General features: G+C 36.4%; 1 protein-coding gene and 1 long non-coding RNA gene across 4 annotated transcripts in view; one reads left to right on the top strand and one right to left on the bottom strand.

Moving 5' to 3' along the window:
- habp2 (hyaluronan binding protein 2) overlaps window positions 1-18,823 on the top strand; it is a 75,897-nt gene that overhangs the window by 32,846 nt on the left and 24,228 nt on the right. For all 3 annotated transcript variants that reach the window (XM_062975711.1, XM_008114741.3, XM_008114740.3), the window contains exons 3-8: window positions 8,309-8,443; window positions 10,792-10,902; window positions 13,867-13,983; window positions 14,420-14,539; window positions 15,723-15,894; window positions 17,030-17,124. In XM_062975711.1, the coding sequence (XP_062831781.1) occupies window positions 8,309-8,443; window positions 10,792-10,902; window positions 13,867-13,983; window positions 14,420-14,539; window positions 15,723-15,894; window positions 17,030-17,124 (750 nt within the window). The remainder of the gene's footprint in view (window positions 1-8,308; window positions 8,444-10,791; window positions 10,903-13,866; window positions 13,984-14,419; window positions 14,540-15,722; window positions 15,895-17,029; window positions 17,125-18,823) is intronic.
- On the bottom strand, window positions 3,988-9,256 carry LOC134297637 (uncharacterized). The gene is made up of 3 exons (XR_010004448.1): window positions 9,161-9,256; window positions 8,075-8,149; window positions 3,988-4,281 (listed from the first exon to the last, which is right to left on the bottom strand). It is a non-coding gene; the product is annotated as an uncharacterized LOC134297637 (long non-coding RNA).

Raw genomic sequence — 18,823 nt, 5'->3', positions numbered from 1 at the left:
ACACATTAAAACATTAAAATCAGAGGATTTAAAAAAAGAAAAAAGAAAGAAACACATACATTAATGTTAATAACAATGATTCAAAACATTAAAAGCAGAAAGCCCCCAACACGAAGTTGTCTAGACGGCTCTTATAAAATCTGCAGGCATAGACACTAAAATTGGTAAGTTAAAATGTTATCCTTTACAATCATCCACAATCTGCCTCCTTATTTTTTTAACAGCAGCACAAAATGTAGCCACCCTAAGAATGATCAATGGTTCCCTATCATCTATGACAGTAGTTCTCAACCTCTGGGTCCCCAGGTGTTTTGGCCTATAAATCCCAGAAATCCCAGCTAGTTTACCAGATGTTAGAATTTCTGGGAGTTGAAGGCCAAAACATCTGGGGACCCACAGGTTGAGAACCACTAATTTATGAGATGTTTTAGATAGTAATCATCATTTCTACCAGGTTTCTTTTGTACAATGGGAGTAGTAAAAACAGCTCGAATATAAAAGTCATAATATAGAAGGGCATGCTTGTGCCCAATGTTACTGATTATACTTTTTTTAGACGTGTGTAGTAGAACCACAGTACTGGCCAAACCACAGACTTTCTCCAATACCTTATATCATTTATGTCCACTACATTCTTGCTCCTTATTTTCCTGTTCCCACCACATACACCAGCATAGTTACGTCAAAAGAGATAACCAGCAGGATTTCAGCTATTATAATAGTCCAAAAGTTATACAGCTAGCCCTCCGTATCCACACATTCTGCATCCACAGCTTGAAAATATTGTTTAAAAATAAAAAATAAAAAAGCAAACCTTGATTTTGCCATTTTATTTGTGACACTTTTACTTTACCATTGAATACAGCTGAATTGTCTCCTACTACAAAATAGGACAACTCACTCCATAATTTTAGTTCTGGGGCATTCTTAAAATTAAAATGGTTCATACCTCGTTGTAAAAATTTAGAGATGTAACATCATCTCTCTATGCTTGGGTGGTTATTTTCTCTGGAGCCAAGTGAAAATAAGTGAATGAATCAGAGAATATTGATCAGAAATTTGCTAATTGATTCACAGCTCTCAGCAACATACAAAAATGCAGATGAAAGTGTAAGCAGTTTAAAAGATCATCCAAACCTCAAAGCTAATTTCTGGCTTTTAAAGTCAATCTCTGCCTATCAACTATGGGGTAAAGAGAAGGGTCTTTTTTGCACTACACAGAAGAAAGTTCCGCTTTGAAAATACATGTAGGATGTCTCATTTAATTTTGTGTAATAGTCACATTTCTGTGACAAATGTCAGATCACTGCATCTTTAAGTGCGTTAAGATTTTTCAGCATTTACAGAGAATGAAGGCTCTGATTCCATAATATGTTAAAATAAGCCCATGTATCAGAATTTGTGTGTTAATTATGCACTTAGATTTTTTAAAAAACTGATGCTTTTACTTTACTAAACCGATGGCTTGTTATGAATAATTGAAATGAAAGGAACAGAAGCACTTCTTATATAAAAGAAACAAGATCTGCAAGGTTATTTAATGCCGAGGAACTAAATAAAGAGAAGTATTCGAAAAATATTAGGAAAGGCTAAGTACTGTCATATGGGCATAGTAAGTAACATTACGGGTGGAACACTTGGCTTTGAGAGAAAATGAATGTCACCTTTAATACATGGGAAGAGGAAGGATTTTAAAAATATTTGAAACTGTTCTCAGCTTAGCAACAGAATCCCTGAAGAAAGGAAAAATCAAGAAATTAAGGATGCACTTGTAAGCATGCTTACTAGACAGTTAATAGTTTAAAACCCAGATTTAACTCTGAGTAGGAACGTTTTAAGACTGTACTGAATGTGTAAATGCAAAAGCATGCTCTGTGGTAATTTTAGAGAAGTAAAAGCAATCTATACAAAATTCTCCATGTAAAACAAAAGGGAAAAGTATTTATCAAGACGGGGCAATTTTTTGTATTACTTCTTTATGAGTTAATATATCAGATGAAGTCCATAAAATAACAACAGTAACATTATATGACTCTATGCAGGAAACAGTGAGTATACTGGGCAACTTTGTATTTTGCACATCAATGTTTCTCTAGTCCGATACCAAACAATCCTTACTGAAACCAAATCTCTATCCACTTTTGTCTAAGGACTAGCTCAGATTAGTTTGCATTTTCAGATTAAATGTTTAGTTTTAAATTATGTTTTTAGATCACCTAATACCACTGGATAATAATTTATATGGTGGCCACATTAATGGTTGTCAAACAGCAATGCCTAATTTATTTTGATTTTATTTATTTTATTTACATTACTTTTACCCCGCCTTTCTCTCCGAGGAGACTCAAAGCGGCTTACAGTAAATAGGCAAAAATTCAATGCCTAAAAACAATGTAAAAACAACAATTCATATAAAACAATCTACAAAACAACGGTTCATATAAAACAGATACCATTACAAAATAAAATCACATGTATGTAGCCTTCTTGTCATAGTAAGAAGTGTCAACTGTTATCATATGTTAAAGGTTCAGAAGAACACCATAGATGCTACAGATATACCAGATGAGACTTGCTTTTTTCCTGCTGAGAGGTTCAATGATACATATTCTAATACTAAACACACCCACTAACACAAAGTAAAGTGTTGTGAAAGTTATTTTTCCTTGCTTCCAAGGTCAGCAGCATAGTGGTTGCACATGAAATAAAGATTCCATAGTGATCAAGACTGAAATCTATAAGATTTCACCTATAAGATGAAATGAGTAGTGACAGTTTTAAATTCAGATCATGTCACAAAATGTGTGGCTCACACCATGGTGTATTTGGACCAGTCAACCAACTTTTTAGCATCAGTTCCTACAACCACAAGTATTCCTACAACAACAGATATAAAACAATAGACCTCCCTCCTGACCTTCAGAAAGAAATTGAAAGCTTGGCTATGGACCAAGCTTTTGGAGAACAGTCAATGCAATAAGTGGCTATGAAGTAAGCGTAATATGATTGGAATGGCTCCTGGATTATGACTTTGGATCTTGTGTGGTTTTAACAGTTGATTTTAATGTTTTAATGTAATGTGTTAATATGTTACGGTTTTTTAAATTTTTAATGATTTTAATGTATGTGTATGGTGTATCAATATGTTTGTTTGTATGTCATTGAATATTGCCAATTTCGAAGCCGCTCTGAGTCCCCTTCGGGGTGAGATAGAGCGGGGTAAAAATATAGTAAATAAATAAATAAATAATAGAGCAGAATATCTAGAATGAGGAAGAGAAGGACAAGGAGGCGAAAAAGTGGAAAGAGGGGGAGTGGCACCAATAAAAAAGTACCCAAGAGATCAGACATGAGCTTCACTAGAATTTATTTGTTCAGGAGGAATGTCTCTCTTTCATTCTCGCGTTTGCCCTTCTCCATTTTGAACGAGAAAGCTTTTCTACCTTGCTTTTGTGATATCTTCCTTGTCAGCCCTTCGTATTAGAACATTTAATGATAATATCAAGGTGTGAATTGTAAATGTAGGTCCAAATTAATCAGGTACAATACTTTTACCTCTGTCAAAATTGGCTAACTTAAATGGCCTAAATCCATATACACACTTTTTTCTGATTCTTCGGGCACTGTGGGTTGAAGCCTCATTAATAATTACTGAAGAAAAAGACCAAGTAAACCCAAAAGAAATGTTCAAACATAATTGAACAAAGAAAGCCCAACATAAATAGAAGTTCTGAATGGCTGGTGCTATCATGTGGTTAGTTCACATGATGTCACTCAACATTTTATTAGGAACCAATAAAAGCAAGTTAGATAAAAAAAATCATCATTATCAAGAAGTCCTTCAGTGGGGGAGAAACTATAAAGGTGGTTTCAAGGCATCCAAAATTGGATCTATTGTTCAGAAAAAGGAAAAAGTCCTGTTTTTTCATCAGTATGACATGCAGATGTTAAAAGTACATGTGGAGCCAAAGATATCTTTTACTCATACAAAGTTTAATAAATAAACAGAGGAAAATCTAGCTTCTAGAAAATCCTCCCACGCAAAGTCAGCTTGAAGTCTGAACTCCAGGCAAACGCTTTCTTTGTTTTTCTCTTTCCCATTGTATCCCATTAAACTTTATTTGCTCGGTGAAGACAATGGCCTTATCTTGGAATGAGATCCTTCTTCCTCAGCCCGGCGTGCACTCCTGCAGCACTTTCATATTGCAAAGACTCGACTCTTGTGAAATAATGAGCGAAGAAAAGAAGTCTTGACTTGACATAACGATAAATGAGGTGAAACTTTTTTTTTACCGTCAAGAAACCAGGGTTGGCGCATAGAAAAAAAGAAGGTTCTATTTTAATATGAAATATAAAGCATCCATTGTACAAAAAAAGTATATATATATATATTTTTTCGTCAGAAGCAAAGGAAGAACAAAGATAAAGGCTGCAATAGAACGAATGAGTTCAGAAAACTAAGATAATGCCGTTGATAATCAGTTCAAGGCAAAGCATTATCCACCAGGCCATCAGCCCAGCCCTGGAGGAGAGCTTTTAAAAGTGTCCCTGTATGCATTTTCACTCTCCTCATTACCATACCTGCTCTTTGAAACTCACCAGTGGTTCCAACAAACTGCAGTGACACCTGCCGGAAAGAGCGGATGACCCGTCTTAATCAACTACTTCTGTGAAAAGTCTATGGAAAGAACTGCCACCCCATCTTCACTTTGCTGTTCTGAAAGCTATTTGTCAATGGGTACCCTGGGCGCCTATGGAACAAAGATCTGTTTCTGTGCATTGGAAATGTGGCACCATGATCAAAGTTAAGGAGAATCTCCCACTTGTTTCCTTTGTTCGTGAATATGTCCCTTCTTTTACGAGGCGACTAAGACTGGAATAATTACCTCCACTTTATCCAGTACTAGTTTTAGTCTACTGATGTGGTTTCCGCAGTGCCCTGAATGGGACTGACATCTTGAGGCAGTCTATACACTTTCACTCAAGCGTTTCTCATGGGCAGAAGACCATAGGCAAAGTTGCATGCACTTCACAGTATTTTGTGGGTAATTTGGAGTTAGGAACATGGTATTAATAAGTTGTCTTTAAAAAGAATTCTAAGTAATGCAGATTAATAGAAGAAAATACAGATGGAGCATTCCTTATCCGAAATTAAAAATATTCCAAAATACAAAATTTTCCATATGGGTGACTGAGATACCTTTGCTTTCTTATTGTTAAATGTGCAGAAACTTTACTTCATTCTCAAATTATTTAAAATGTTGTATAAAATTTTCTTCAGACAACATGTATAGGAGATATATAAAGCATAGGTGAATTTTGTGTTTAGACGTGTGTTTCAAGATATCTCATTATGTAAGTACAGTAGAGTCTCACTTATCCAACATAAACAGGCCAGCAGAAGCTTGGATAAGCGAATATCTTGGATAATAAGGAAGGATTAAGGAAAAGCCTATTAAACATCAAATTGGGTTATGATTTTACAAATTAAGCACCAAAACATCATGTTATACAACAAATTTAACAGAAAAAGTAGTTCAATATGCAGTAATGTTATGTAGTAATTACCATATTTACGAATTTAGCACCAAAATATCACGATATATAATTGATATATAATTGATATGTAATTGAATACAGACTGGCTCTGACTTTTGGCCCAATGCTACTGGCCCTGTTGTAATGGCCACACAGTGTTTTACTGTTTTAAATGGGGTATGATATTGGTTTTTAAGTGTGTTTTTACGATCGTTCGTTTTACTATATTTTGTATTATATGTGGCTTTAATCTTGCCATTATGTAAGACCGTTCTGGGTCCCCCTAGGGGAGAAGAGCGGTATATAAATTAAATAAAAATAAATAAAATAAATAAATATATTGAAAACATTGACTACAAAAATGGCTTGGATAATCCAGAGGCTTGGATAAGCGAGTCTTGGATAAGTGAGACTCTACTGTACAAAATTTTCCATATGGGTGACTGAGATACCTTAGCTTTCTTATTGTTAAATGTGCAGAAACTTTACTGCATTCTCAAATTATTTAAAATGTATAAAATTTTCTTCAGACAATATGGATAGGATATATATAAAGCATAGGTGAATTTTGTGTTTAGATGTATGTTTCAAGATATCTCATTATGTAAGTACAGTAGAGTCTCACTTATCCAAGACTCGCTTATCCAAGGTTCTGGATTATCCAAGGCATTTTTGTAGACAATGTTTTCAATATATCATGATATTTTGGTGCTAAATTCGTAAATACAGTAATTACAACATAACATTAGTGCGTATTGAACTACTTTTTCTGTCAAATTTGTTGTATAACATGATGTTTTGGTGCTTAATTTGTAAAATCACAACCTAATTTGATGTTTAATAGGCATTTCCTTAATCCCTCCTTATTATCCAATAATAATAATAATGATAATAATAATAATAAACTTTATTTATACCCCACCACCATCTCCCCAACGGGGACTCGGGGCGGCTTACATGGGGCCATGCCCAGAACAATACAATATAACAAAATATAAATAAAACAACAAATCATAACGCATTAAACAATACAATAAAAGAAAATATACACTACAATAAACAAAATCAAAAAAACAGTAGAACAATAAAATCAAGGGCGGGCCTCATGAACACTATGTTAAAATGTTTCAAGATATCTCATTATGTAAGTACAGTAGAGTCTCACTTATCCAAGTCTCACTTATCCAAGAATATCCAAGATATTCGCTTATCCAAGGTTCTGCCGGCCCATTTAGCTCGGATAAGTGAGACTCTACTGCATATGTAAATATCCAAAAGAATTCAAAACACTTTCAGTCCCAAGCATTTTCAATAGGGGATTCTCTCAACCTGTAGTACTGATTGTTGAAATTTAATCCTTCAGTTCCTCAGCTGACAATCATGTTTCAATTGACTATGCTGTCATATAGAGTACTCATTAAGATAGAACTGTGCTATCCAGACATGTGTTAGGCAGTTCAGAATATATATTGACACAGTGTTAGGGTGATCTTAATTTTAAAACCTGTATTTCAGAATGTCATATTTTTGTTGAACTCTCATTCTATAAACATTTAAGATATTTTTAGATAAAAGTAAAGTTGGTTTTGGAAGAACATGTTCTAAATTTCATGAATGTATGTGTGTTGTGTCCCCGTTCACTTGTTCTCAATGTCTAATAGAAGACCCAACATTAGTTTTTGACTAGGAATATTTTCTATTTAGAGCACTTGAAATGATTCACTAGATGGGTTTAATATTATTACTCTACCAATATTTCAAACAAAATATTTAAAAAAATTGTCCTGGAAAAAATAGCATGGTAAAAGTTTGGTTGTGGTAGTTAAATTAGATTATAGTGCAATACATATGTGAGTATTAATCCGGAATCCCACTACTTGCTCTGGGATGCAGTTAGATGCCTCAGTGACAGAATCTGAAGAAACTTCTTCAGGCTTTCTAACACAGGTGATCATCACAATGGGTCTTGTTCATAAATAAGTAAATATGAGATTGCAGCCTTAAAGCTAAATACCTGTCCACTGAGAAACTGATAGCATAGTATAGAGGTAGGATAGGCCAAATAATTAATTCTCATTTTTTTTCTAGAGTAGCCCCTCTACTTTCACAGATTTTAGGGGCACAAGTTCACAGCAAGACTGGAAAAGATTTTTTTTTACTGGAGAGAAAATCTCTTTAGGAATCTCTAGAACTTCCAGCATGACTCTCTGGTCAACATCTGCCAGAATCACACACTGGAGAATCTACAAATGCCTAGAGAGGTGTTCTCTTTAGGAATCTCCAGGTCTTCCAGTATGACTCTATGACCGGCTCCTGGCAGAAGTTGACCAAGTGGAGGATATACAGATTTCTAAAGAGAACATTTTAATCAAAAATAGGAATTATCAAACCCACAAAAGTTAAACACACAAATATGGAGCACCAACTACATATCCTAAGGTTACATTGAAGGTACAGCTAACTAAGAAAGTAGTTACGATCTTAAGCATTCTGAGATGATGAAAACAAATGACTTAATTTATTGTATTTTTATTACCTTACATCCTGCGTTTCCTCCAAGTAGCTCAAATGTGTATAAATGTCTTCTCATCCCCTTATTCTCACAACCGTTCTTTGACAAAATTTAAGAGAAGAGGTAGTGACTGGTCCAAGCTAAGTCAAATTCTTAGATTAATATCAACACTGCTTACAATTATTTTTCAGTTCTTCTCACTTAAAAACATTTACTGTACAATAGTATCTTAAAATGTTATTTTATCTTTCATGAAAGGTACATCAACAGACTCAGCAGATGATTATTACTATGAATATGGCACTGAATATGCAGAGGCAGCACAGAATGATCATGGACTTGATTTTGATGCCACAGATCCTGACTGGTTTCATGAATACTTGGATTATGATGGTATTTTATAGATTACACTTTATGGTGGGAAAGGGGGAAATTAAGCATGGACGGATATCAAAAAGAGGGTCAAGAATAATTTCCAACACAAACAAGCATTCTGTCATTTTTCTGTTTGTCATCAGCACTATATCTACTGGCCTCTCTGTATCCCACTGACAGTTTGGGGGGATAATGCCCTGAATCTTATTCTTAGTGCCCATATAGGTAGATCAACTGAATCAGTGGGATTTATCGTCATTTTGACTATTCATCATCTTCACAGTCTTCGATTGAGTGGATTCACTCTAGCAGGGTGTAAGCAATTTTCAGGCCTATATATCAATTTACTAAATAAACTGGCATTTGTATGCAGAACCAGTTCTGGCTGTAGAATTCAGTTCGGGTTGTTTGTTGAGGGAAATGCTTGGTTGCTATTAACCTTCATTAGTTTCAACTTACATTCTGTTTAAGAGTCCCACGTCTCTTTAGAAATTATTCAGGATCAGAATGTAAGACATAATTTTCTTAAGTAAGAATTGGCATATGTAGATACAGTTCCCAAGATTCCATACCCATTTATGATAGACATACATTTTCTTTCTGACTCTGTAAACAGCATGGCAATATTCATAATATTTTCCTTATATATCTATATCTTTCTATATAAAATATTATATATAATTATATAATCTTTAAAAAGAAACAAACTGTTATACACTCTATGATATTACAGACCTTTTTTTAGGGATTGTAAAGAGCTGTGTGCACATGAAGCAGGAGTTACAACAGGCAGTAAGCAGCTGAAAAAGCTGTATCCACACCTGCTTTTGAATCCATGTGTAAAGGTAAAGGTCAATAGTAATCCTTTGTGACATCTGAGTTTAGTCTGGAGAAGTGAAGGTTAAGAGGGAATATGATAGCCATGTTTAAATATTTGAAAGAAGGACATATTGAAGATGGTGCATACTTGTTTTCTGCTGCTCTATAGACTAGAGCATGGAGCAATGGATTCAAACTGCAAGAAAATAGATTCCACCTAAATATTAGTAAGAACTTCCTAATGATAAGAGCTGTTCAGCAGTGGAATATACTGCCTCAGATTGCGGTGAAGTTTCCTACTTTGGAGGTCTTTAAACAGATGCTGGAAGAGTGCTTTGATTATATATTCCTGCATGGATTAGAGGTTGGACGAGATGACTAGAGATATTCCAGCTCTGTGATTCTAATCTTTAGAAAGTGGGAAAGCTAAGTAAGACTAGGTAAAATGAAGACATCCACTCACTATATAGCTGGGACTTCATCCCTTGTCCTCCAGCCACCATGCTGAAATTTAATTATATCTGGAGGTCCATATGGTCCCCATTGCTGATAGAGGTCCATATGGTCTCCTGTAAAGAAGTGTGTTTTTATTTTGATTTATAGATGTCATGTTTGTTTAATTTCATTTTAAAAGTCATGTTTAAAAGGGTAAGTATTAGTTACCAGTGCAAGGGGGATGGTAGCCAGCTCAACATTCTGAGGCAGGTTACCATAGCAACGAGGGCGGAGCCAACCGCCGTTTGGAAGAAAAGGAGGGAATGTTTTAAAAAACAGTTTAGCCTGTGATTTTTAGTCACAGGGAAGACACTGGTTCCAGATTAGAGATACCAGGGAAACTCAGATCTCTAGTGGTGTTGAATTAAGCAAGTTAGGTTTTTAGGCATTGAATTTTTGCCTATTTACTGTAAGCCGCTTTGAGTCTCCTCGGAGAGAAAGGCGGGGTAAAAGTGATGTAAATAAATTAAGCAAGTTAGGTGACTTGTTTAGGTTTATTTGTAGAGTCTGAGTAGTAAGGGGAAGCAATCCCAGTTAGATCCAAAGAGATCAGTTCATGACTTTGAAACCATTATCTAAATGCCTTTAAAGAAGTTACTGTAACCACTAAGCTCTGTGCCTGAAATAAACTTATTTTTTTGTTCTTCCATATCCAAGTCTCTGTCACATATATTCAAAACTAAGTTACGACACCATCTAAAGTAAATAAGAAGAATAAAGAAGATAAATTCCCCTCTGCCTGACATCTCCACGATTGGTGGCAGTGGTTAGATAAAACATATTTATATCGGTGGCAGCAGATATAGTTAAAAATATAACAATATAATTAATAAAAAGATTCCTCCTCTACCCCACATCTCCACATTTGGTGGCAGCGGTGGGATAAAAAGATTCCTCCCTGCCACATCACCACATCCCCATTGCTGATGTAGGCAAAGACATAATTGGGTGGTTGGTGGTAAACTAATTCATTACGGCTATTTCTAAAAGAAATTCATAATTGTAAAATGCATTTATTTATAACATTAAATTATATTCTCTCTGTGTACTAGAAAATCCTTGTGATACCAAGCCATGCCAGAATAATGGCAGTTGTGAAAGGAATAGAAAGAGCTATACGTGTCACTGCCCCAAACCATATACAGGATCTAAATGTGAAAAGGGTAAGTGGTGTTTCTATATATTTTTTTCCCTGTTACATAAAACTGAGTTGGACCTTGTCACTTAAGGACAAGTTTTTTCCAATGGTTTTGCTTTACCTTTTAAGAATCACAAAAAGTATCAAGATTTTAGCAGAACCTTGTAACTTTTCAGACTAGAATATAATTTATTTATATTCTAGTTTAATAAATTTATGTGAATCCGCTGGCAAAGGCAGAATTTCACACATTTTCATTCACTAATATCTGTCACATCTATAGAACCACTCACCAATAATTCTCTGAAGGTAAAATCTCCAGAGATCATGTATGTGTTTTTCCCCTGAATTTCTCTTTTTGAAAACTAGTATTGACAACAAACTTCACAGTATTAAAACGCAAAATTCGCAGTCTTTGACTTATATAAGATTAATCTTTCCAGCACATACTACATTAAGTCAGGCCTGCATATCGATTGTAATGCTAAGGAAATGGCAAGGATTCAAGCCATGGAGAGTAAAGGCACAGTCGTCGGATGAAATAACATTTTATTCCTCTGAAAGGCTAGTTTAAATGAAACTTTTGTAAAGTGAACAATTCTTTAAATGATTTCCCTTGTATGAATTGAATATACAGCCATAATTTGTACCACAGTTCATGACATGGACTTACCCATTACACTGAATGTTTCTATATTGATGTCAAATATTTTTGACATTGTTATGGAATCATTCCACATAGTTTGGAAGAACCACATAATGAGTCTCTCTACACCATAGAGCAGAAATGTGAAGATACTGTGTACGAGTTTCAGGTAATCCCCATAGGTTAAAAAGAGCATACTGACTTTGAAATCTACACTACACAGTAATAGAAGATGGATATCACTTTAACTGCCATGGTTACTTCCTATGGGATATTGTATTGGGCTTTGCAGTTGGATGAGATAGTTCATCATAATCATTTATTTTATTGTACTAGCTAAAAGCCATAGCAAATACATTTAAAATATGCAAAGTATATGAACTGTACATGATTGAACAAAATATCATCAACAGTAAGGAATATTACTACAGAAAATAGCATAAGAGAAGATCAAAAATTTAAAATACAGAAGATTTTTAAAGCTACCAAAACGAAATTATCTTAGGAATTCAATACTTTGAGTTTGAGTTTGAGGAGAATAAAATATTACCCCAAATTATGACCAGCCCAGAAAGAGACCTTTAGATGAATTGTAAATGGTCATATATAACTGGCCAATGAGGAAATTGAGTGGAGCAATGAGATGCTGCAGAAAGTTGGAATAGTTCAGAAATGCTTTATTGAGACACTTAGAATGTCCTATTATGAAGGCTTTCATGGCCGGGATCACAGGGTTGTTGTACCTTTTCCAGGCTATATGGCCATGTTCCAGAAGTATTCTCTCCTGACATTTCGTCCACATCTATGGCAGGCATCCTCAGAGGTTGTGAGGATGCCTGCCATAGATGTGGGTGAAACATCAGGAGAGAATACTTCTGGAACATGGCCATACAGCCCGAAAAACATACAACAACCCTTTAAAAACATGGCTCTTTAGACAGGCCTTTGACCCTATGTAATCTATGGTCAGCTTAATGATCAACTGACTGTGTCACTCCGCACTTTAATTTGTTCTTACCATTTTTATTAGTTGGTATTTTATGTGTGTTGTTTTTATACTTATGTAACTGTGTATATTTTTATCTATTGTTGTTTATATGCGGCACTTCTGTGAGCCGTCCCGAGTTCCAATAGTGGCTGGGTATAAAAATTTATTATTATTATTATTATTATTATTATTATTATTATTATTATTATTATTATTATTATTTTATGACACAGCAAACAAGATATATATGCTGGATTTCGTATCACAAAATCACAAGTCGAACACTTCCCAAGTGTCTAGGACTGTGTGATGTATTTTCAGATGATGCGCGCAGATCCCAGTAGGGTGGCCTTTTGCAGCTGGCAGATTGTAATTTTTTCAATGCCTATTGTTTCCAATTGCCGGCTAAGATCTTTTGGCACGGAACCCAATATGTCCATCACCACCGGGACCACCTGCACTGGTTTCTGCCAGTCTTTGAAGTTCAATCTTGAGGTCCTGATAGCGGCTGAGTTTTTCCTGTTGTTTTTCGTCAATGCAACTGTCACCTGGGATGGCAACATCAATGATCCAAACCTTTTTCTTTTTTACACAACTGTGATGTCTGGTGTGTTGTGTTCCAGAACTTTGTCAGTCTGGATTCGGAAGTCCCACAGTATCTTTGCATGCTCATTTTCCAATACTTTTGCAGGTTTGTGATCCCACCAGTTATTTGCTGCTGAGAGGTGGTACTTGAGGCATAAGTTCCAATGAATCATTTGGGCCACATAGTTGTGCCTCTGTTTGTAGTCAGTCTGTGCGATTTTCTTACAGCAATTATTATTATTATTATTATTATTATTATTATTATTATTATTATTATTATTATTAGAGAAGTCTAGTTCTGTAGTTCATACCAGGAGACTAGAGTTTTCTAGCAGGAAATTCTACTTCACCAAATTACAAACCCCAGTCTTTCAGAGTGTGCAGCCACAACAGTAAATGTCGAATCAACTTGTTATAGCTTTGTGATCTGACAAATACATGCTTTACATGAACAATATGGATCTGCACTATTTCACATTAATGTATGATTTTATATTTATAATGTATAGTGTTTTATTAAACATTTAAATATGTTTTCCAGTCAGCTGCCTTGTATCCCAACCTTGGGAAAAAGCTGGGATGCAAATTAAATGTCATGGAATGAAATAAAATATAAAATTCTAGTGTTTGTATTAGCTGTCGATCTGTGATTGTGATGGAATAGATCTATATTTCAATAACAACAACAACAATATAGCAAAAACATAATAAAATAGAGGCCAAAATATACTTAATTTTCTTGTTGGTTTTATTTATGTCATATACTACAGTTCAAAACACATGTAAAAGAATAAATTGTCATAGAGGAGACTGCCTTGTAACTGTAAGAGCGCCTTACTTTCGATGCAGTTGCCGACATCCCTACAAAGCGTCATTTTGTGACAAAGGTAAGTACCAACAAAACATTAATAGTTGCTATCCCACATTGTCCATAAATCCTAACACAACTAATATTGTGCCATATTAACTACAACTAATGCTGCCCCATATTTCTGGCCTAAAAAAATATCAACCTCTGCTTAGCCTGTTCTACCTATCGTATATCTTAAAATATTCAATATACCCAGAAGGAGCCCATCCTTCTCCATACAACTTAAGTAGAGTTACATGTGTTGTATTAGTAACTCTATAGGCAAGGGAAAAAAGAAAGTGTTTTTTTCAAAGCCAGTAAGCTTAAGGACTGACAAGGAATTTAACCATGGTCATTACTTTTCCCATGCTTGCCTTCTAAGTGTCCTGTTCAGACTAACTCTTTTTCTTATTTATTCAAGCCATAATATCTTTAAATGTCCTATTTTATTTTGTTTTTCTAAACTTTGACAGCACAATCAGCTTGCCAACCAAATCCCTGCAAAAATGGAGGAACTTGTCAGAGGCATCGGATAAGATCCAAGTTCAGTTGCAAGTGCCCTGAGACATTCAAAGGGAGGTTTTGTGAAATAGGTGAGGAAATGTTCTGTATTTTTGAGTGTGCATGGGGTGGGATATCATTGGAGAAAAAGATTGATTCATTCTTTTCCACTACTAGCAATTCCCTAAGAAAAACGATATAGTACTTAGTACTTTTGTCACAAAGGTAGAGTTTGTACAAGTATCTCCCCTCAGTGGCGCAGTGTGTTAAAGCGCTGAGCTGCTGAACTTGCGGACCAAAAAATCGCAGATTCGAATTCCGGGGAGCGGAATGAGCACCCGCTGTTAGCCCCAGCTTCTGCCAACCTAGTAGTTTGAAAACATGCAAATGTGAGTAGATCAATAGGTACCGTTCTGGCAGGAAGGTAACAGCACTCCATGCAGTCATGCCGGCCACATGACCTTGGAGGGGTTTACAGACAACGCCAGCTCTTCAGCTTAGAAATGGAGATGAGCACCAACTCCCAGAGTCGGACACAACTGGACTTAATGTCAGGGTAAAACTTTTACATTTACCTTACCTTTACTATCTAGCTTTGAGGGGACCTAAATGCCCTAAATGCATCAGATCCCATCTGATTGCAGGGTTAACCCTAGTTAGTACTTTAATGGCAGGTCAACAACAAATACCAGATGCTATAGTCTATATTTCAGATGAAGAAACTGGAAACACTACCTACAAGAAATCCTTGCCTAAGAAAATTCTATGAAATAAGTCAAAAGACAACTTGAAGTCACATCTCGCTTTAGCTACATCTTTGTTGCTATTGACATGCAGGAATTTATTTCAGAGTTTAATAATAATATAATAATAACTTTATTTTTATGCCCCGCCTCTATCTCCCCAAAGGGGACTCAGGGCGGCTTACATGGGGCCAAGCCTGAATAAAAACAATAGCAATATAAAACACAACAACAGACAAGAGACATGCACAATTATAAAAATTTAAACATTACCCAATAAAAACAAATGACAAGAACTAATAAAAACATGGATTAAGACTGAGAGGTTGTAAAAGTAGACTGGGTAAGGTGCACCATATAAATATTGTAAACACGAGGTGACTGATAAAGTGCTGCAAATTCTTGCAATTTATTACAGCAAGTAACAGCTTAAAAAATCCTTTTTCTCTATCAATACGATGCAAGAAACATAAGGAGGGAATGCCCAAATTAAAATTTTCAAAGAAAATCTAAAGTGGCTATTTCGTTATAGGAACTGAAGACTGTTTTAAAGAAAATGGGCTTACCTATAGAGGAAATGTTAGTCAGACAATACTCCACAAAACGTGCCTTCACTGGAATTCCCATCTTCTCTTGGAAAGTAATTACAATTCATTTATGGAAGATGCTGACGATCATGGCCTTGGTGATCATAACTTCTGCAGGTAATCTGGTGGTCATGTGTATAGGAATATTTCCTTCATCTTATCTTCCATTCACACAGAAATAACTCTCCTGTCACCTCACTACTCTTCAACGGTGCAGAACACACCATTAGTGGTGTGGCCTGCAAAAATTTTATTTATTGCCAATACTAATAATGGTTGTGATCTTGGATATAACGTCTTTCTGGCACAAAAAAATAATATTATGGCTGTACCAATGAGCTTAGAACTTGGGTTTAAAAATTATCTGTAACATCATTTTATTGGGATAGAATCAGCATGGTACATTAGTTTGAGGATTTTACTAGGACTTTGGGAGACCATAGTTCAAATCCCTTCTCAGTATGAAAACCTACTGGGTGACCTTGGGTAAGTCGTGCCTCTCAGCCTCAGAGGAAGGCAAAGGCAAACTGACTGAACAAATCTTGCTGAGAAAACTCTGTGACAGGTTTACCTTAAAGTATCCATATGTTAGAAATGGCCTGAAGGCACACAACAATAAGAAGCATGTTGTATAATGTCAACTCCTCTGGCACAATTTTTCAGTCGAGGCTGGTGATTTTGATGTCAAGGATACAATGTATATGCCCCATATTTTAGCCTGAACTTTAAAAGAGCTACTCAAGGTGGTAAACCCACATAGGTTTAGCATTATGTATAGGTTGTTTAAAGCATAAACTACATCCTTAAGACAGTGGTTCTCAATCTGGGATCCCCAGATGGTTTTGGCCTTCAACTCCCAGAAATCCTTACAGCTGGTAAACTGGCTGGGATTTCTGGGAGTTGTAGGCCAAAAACATCTGGGGACCCCATGTTGAGGACCACTGAGCTACAACCTCCTTTCCTAATTTGTAGCACTTTGGTTTTAATCCAGAGGCAAATTCAAGGAATACTCCCTCCAATTTCTGTTACAGTAGAGTCTCACTTATCCAACATAAACAGGCCGGCAGGACGTTGGATAAGCAGGTTGAGAACCACTGCCTTAAGACAATTCACTGCCACCTGAGAGCCAGCAATGTCCTTTTCATTTTGACCATTCTTAAGTTGTGTTTTCTTTCTTTCTTCACTTGTTAACTCCTTTTCTTAAATCATTACACTGTTGTGGCTGGTACATTTTGAAACCTGTCTCCTTCAGGAATCCAGATGGTGATGAAAGACCTTGGTGCTTTGTCACTACAAGTAACAAATTGAAATGGGACTTCTGTGATGTCTCCCCATGCCCGGCATCAGGTAGAGTGGATAAGGATACGGAACATATTACAACTGAAAAAGAAACTGTGATTTAGATTGGCAGTTGTTGCAAATGCTGTGCCATCTAGAACGCAGCTCACTAAACTGTAGGGACTCTAGCAAGATTTTAAAAAATATTATTGAAACCCAGCCCAAGAGTAGAATCTATTTATTTATTTACTTTATTTACAACATTTATACCCTGCCCTTCTCACTTGAGGAGACTCAGGGCGTCTCGAGGGGACTCGGGGTAAAGTAGGAGGGTATTTTTAAAGCAAGGAGAAGTATGCCAAACAAATAATATCTTGACAATAGACTGGGATATCTATCATCAAGAGTTCTCAGAGAAAATGATTAAAAACAAACCATTCACAGAAAGGTGGAATAACATCTTACATGAGGTATTCAGGGATTATACTCGTGCACCAAGAGTACAAGATTTGATGCTGTGAAGTTCAACTTCTGTTGGGATCTATTTCAGAATTGAAAGGTATCCTTAAGATCATAGGAAGAAGGTATTGGTTCCATTTGAACTCGCATCACTTAGATACCGGAATATGCTTATGTTTCCTGTGGTTTCTTGTTTCTTTGTAGTGGTTGTCATATCAAAGCCTTATAGCTAGATTACATGGCCTAAAACCATGTCACACTAGAAAAAGACTGCAGAACTGTGGAAATTCCTTCTACATTGCTCTCCCTCTTCCCTGTCCTCATAAAATTATTTCTGTTACCTGAAAACTCTCTCTTTACCGGTTCTCTAGAGAGAACTCTTCTAGGAATAGGGGATTACCTTCTGGCCTCCTGGAAGGATTAACAGGAGACCTCTAAGTAAAGCCAATTCTTGTGATCTGAGCCCATGATCTTTGAAAACAAAGCTTTTCTGTCTAACCATTTGTCCCATAGACTTGTTAAGTTTATAATTTATATTTATGTAGCTTGTGTCACAGCATTGTTTAAAAGCATGCTTTGCATATATCTCATAGGCAGTTCAGATGTTTTATCTAACTGTATCTCCCACTCCATAGAATAAACCAATTTGGGAATGAGAGAAGGGGGAACTGAGGAAATTAGGAAGGGGCTATGAGTGTGTAGAAAGCCAACATGGGGTAGTGATTGGAATAGGACACTGAGAGACCACAGTTCCATGCTCGGCCATGGAAACCCACTGGCATGTCACATACTCTCAGCCTCAGAAGAAGGCAATGGCAGACCCCCTGTAAAGAAATTCTGCCTAGGGTTGTTCTACCTTAGGGTCACCATAAGTCAGAAAGGACTTGAAGGCACACAGCAACAAACTAATTGTTATGATTGAGCCTCATGGCTCTGTTACTGACAGACGTGGGCGTAAGACTCCTCGAGAGTCAGATACTCTCGAGGAGCGAGAGAGAAAAAGACTGCGAGACATATTTGCAGCACCATCTGACGAGGAGTCTTTCGAAGGGTTTACGGAGAGAATGGAGGAGGGGCTGGTTAGCTCAGAGGAGGATGAGATGGATTGGACTCGGGTAAGGGAGGAAGTGGGTGCCACTGGCCATGATGGGACAGAAGATGAATGGGGACCTTCAGGATTAGACCCATGGTTTAGCTGGAGGGATGGGACGGGATCCACAGCTGGAGATGCTGTTGGGCGTAGTCAGAGGTGTTCCAGCTCTGACGAGGAAAGTGATGAGGAAACGCCCGGGTTAAGGAGGACAGCTGA

The sequence above is a fragment of the Anolis carolinensis genome, chromosome 3 (genome assembly GCF_035594765.1).
Source record: "Anolis carolinensis isolate JA03-04 chromosome 3, rAnoCar3.1.pri, whole genome shotgun sequence".
NCBI lineage: Eukaryota > Metazoa > Chordata > Lepidosauria > Squamata > Dactyloidae > Anolis > Anolis carolinensis.
This window is presented reverse-complemented; position numbering and strand designations above follow the sequence as displayed.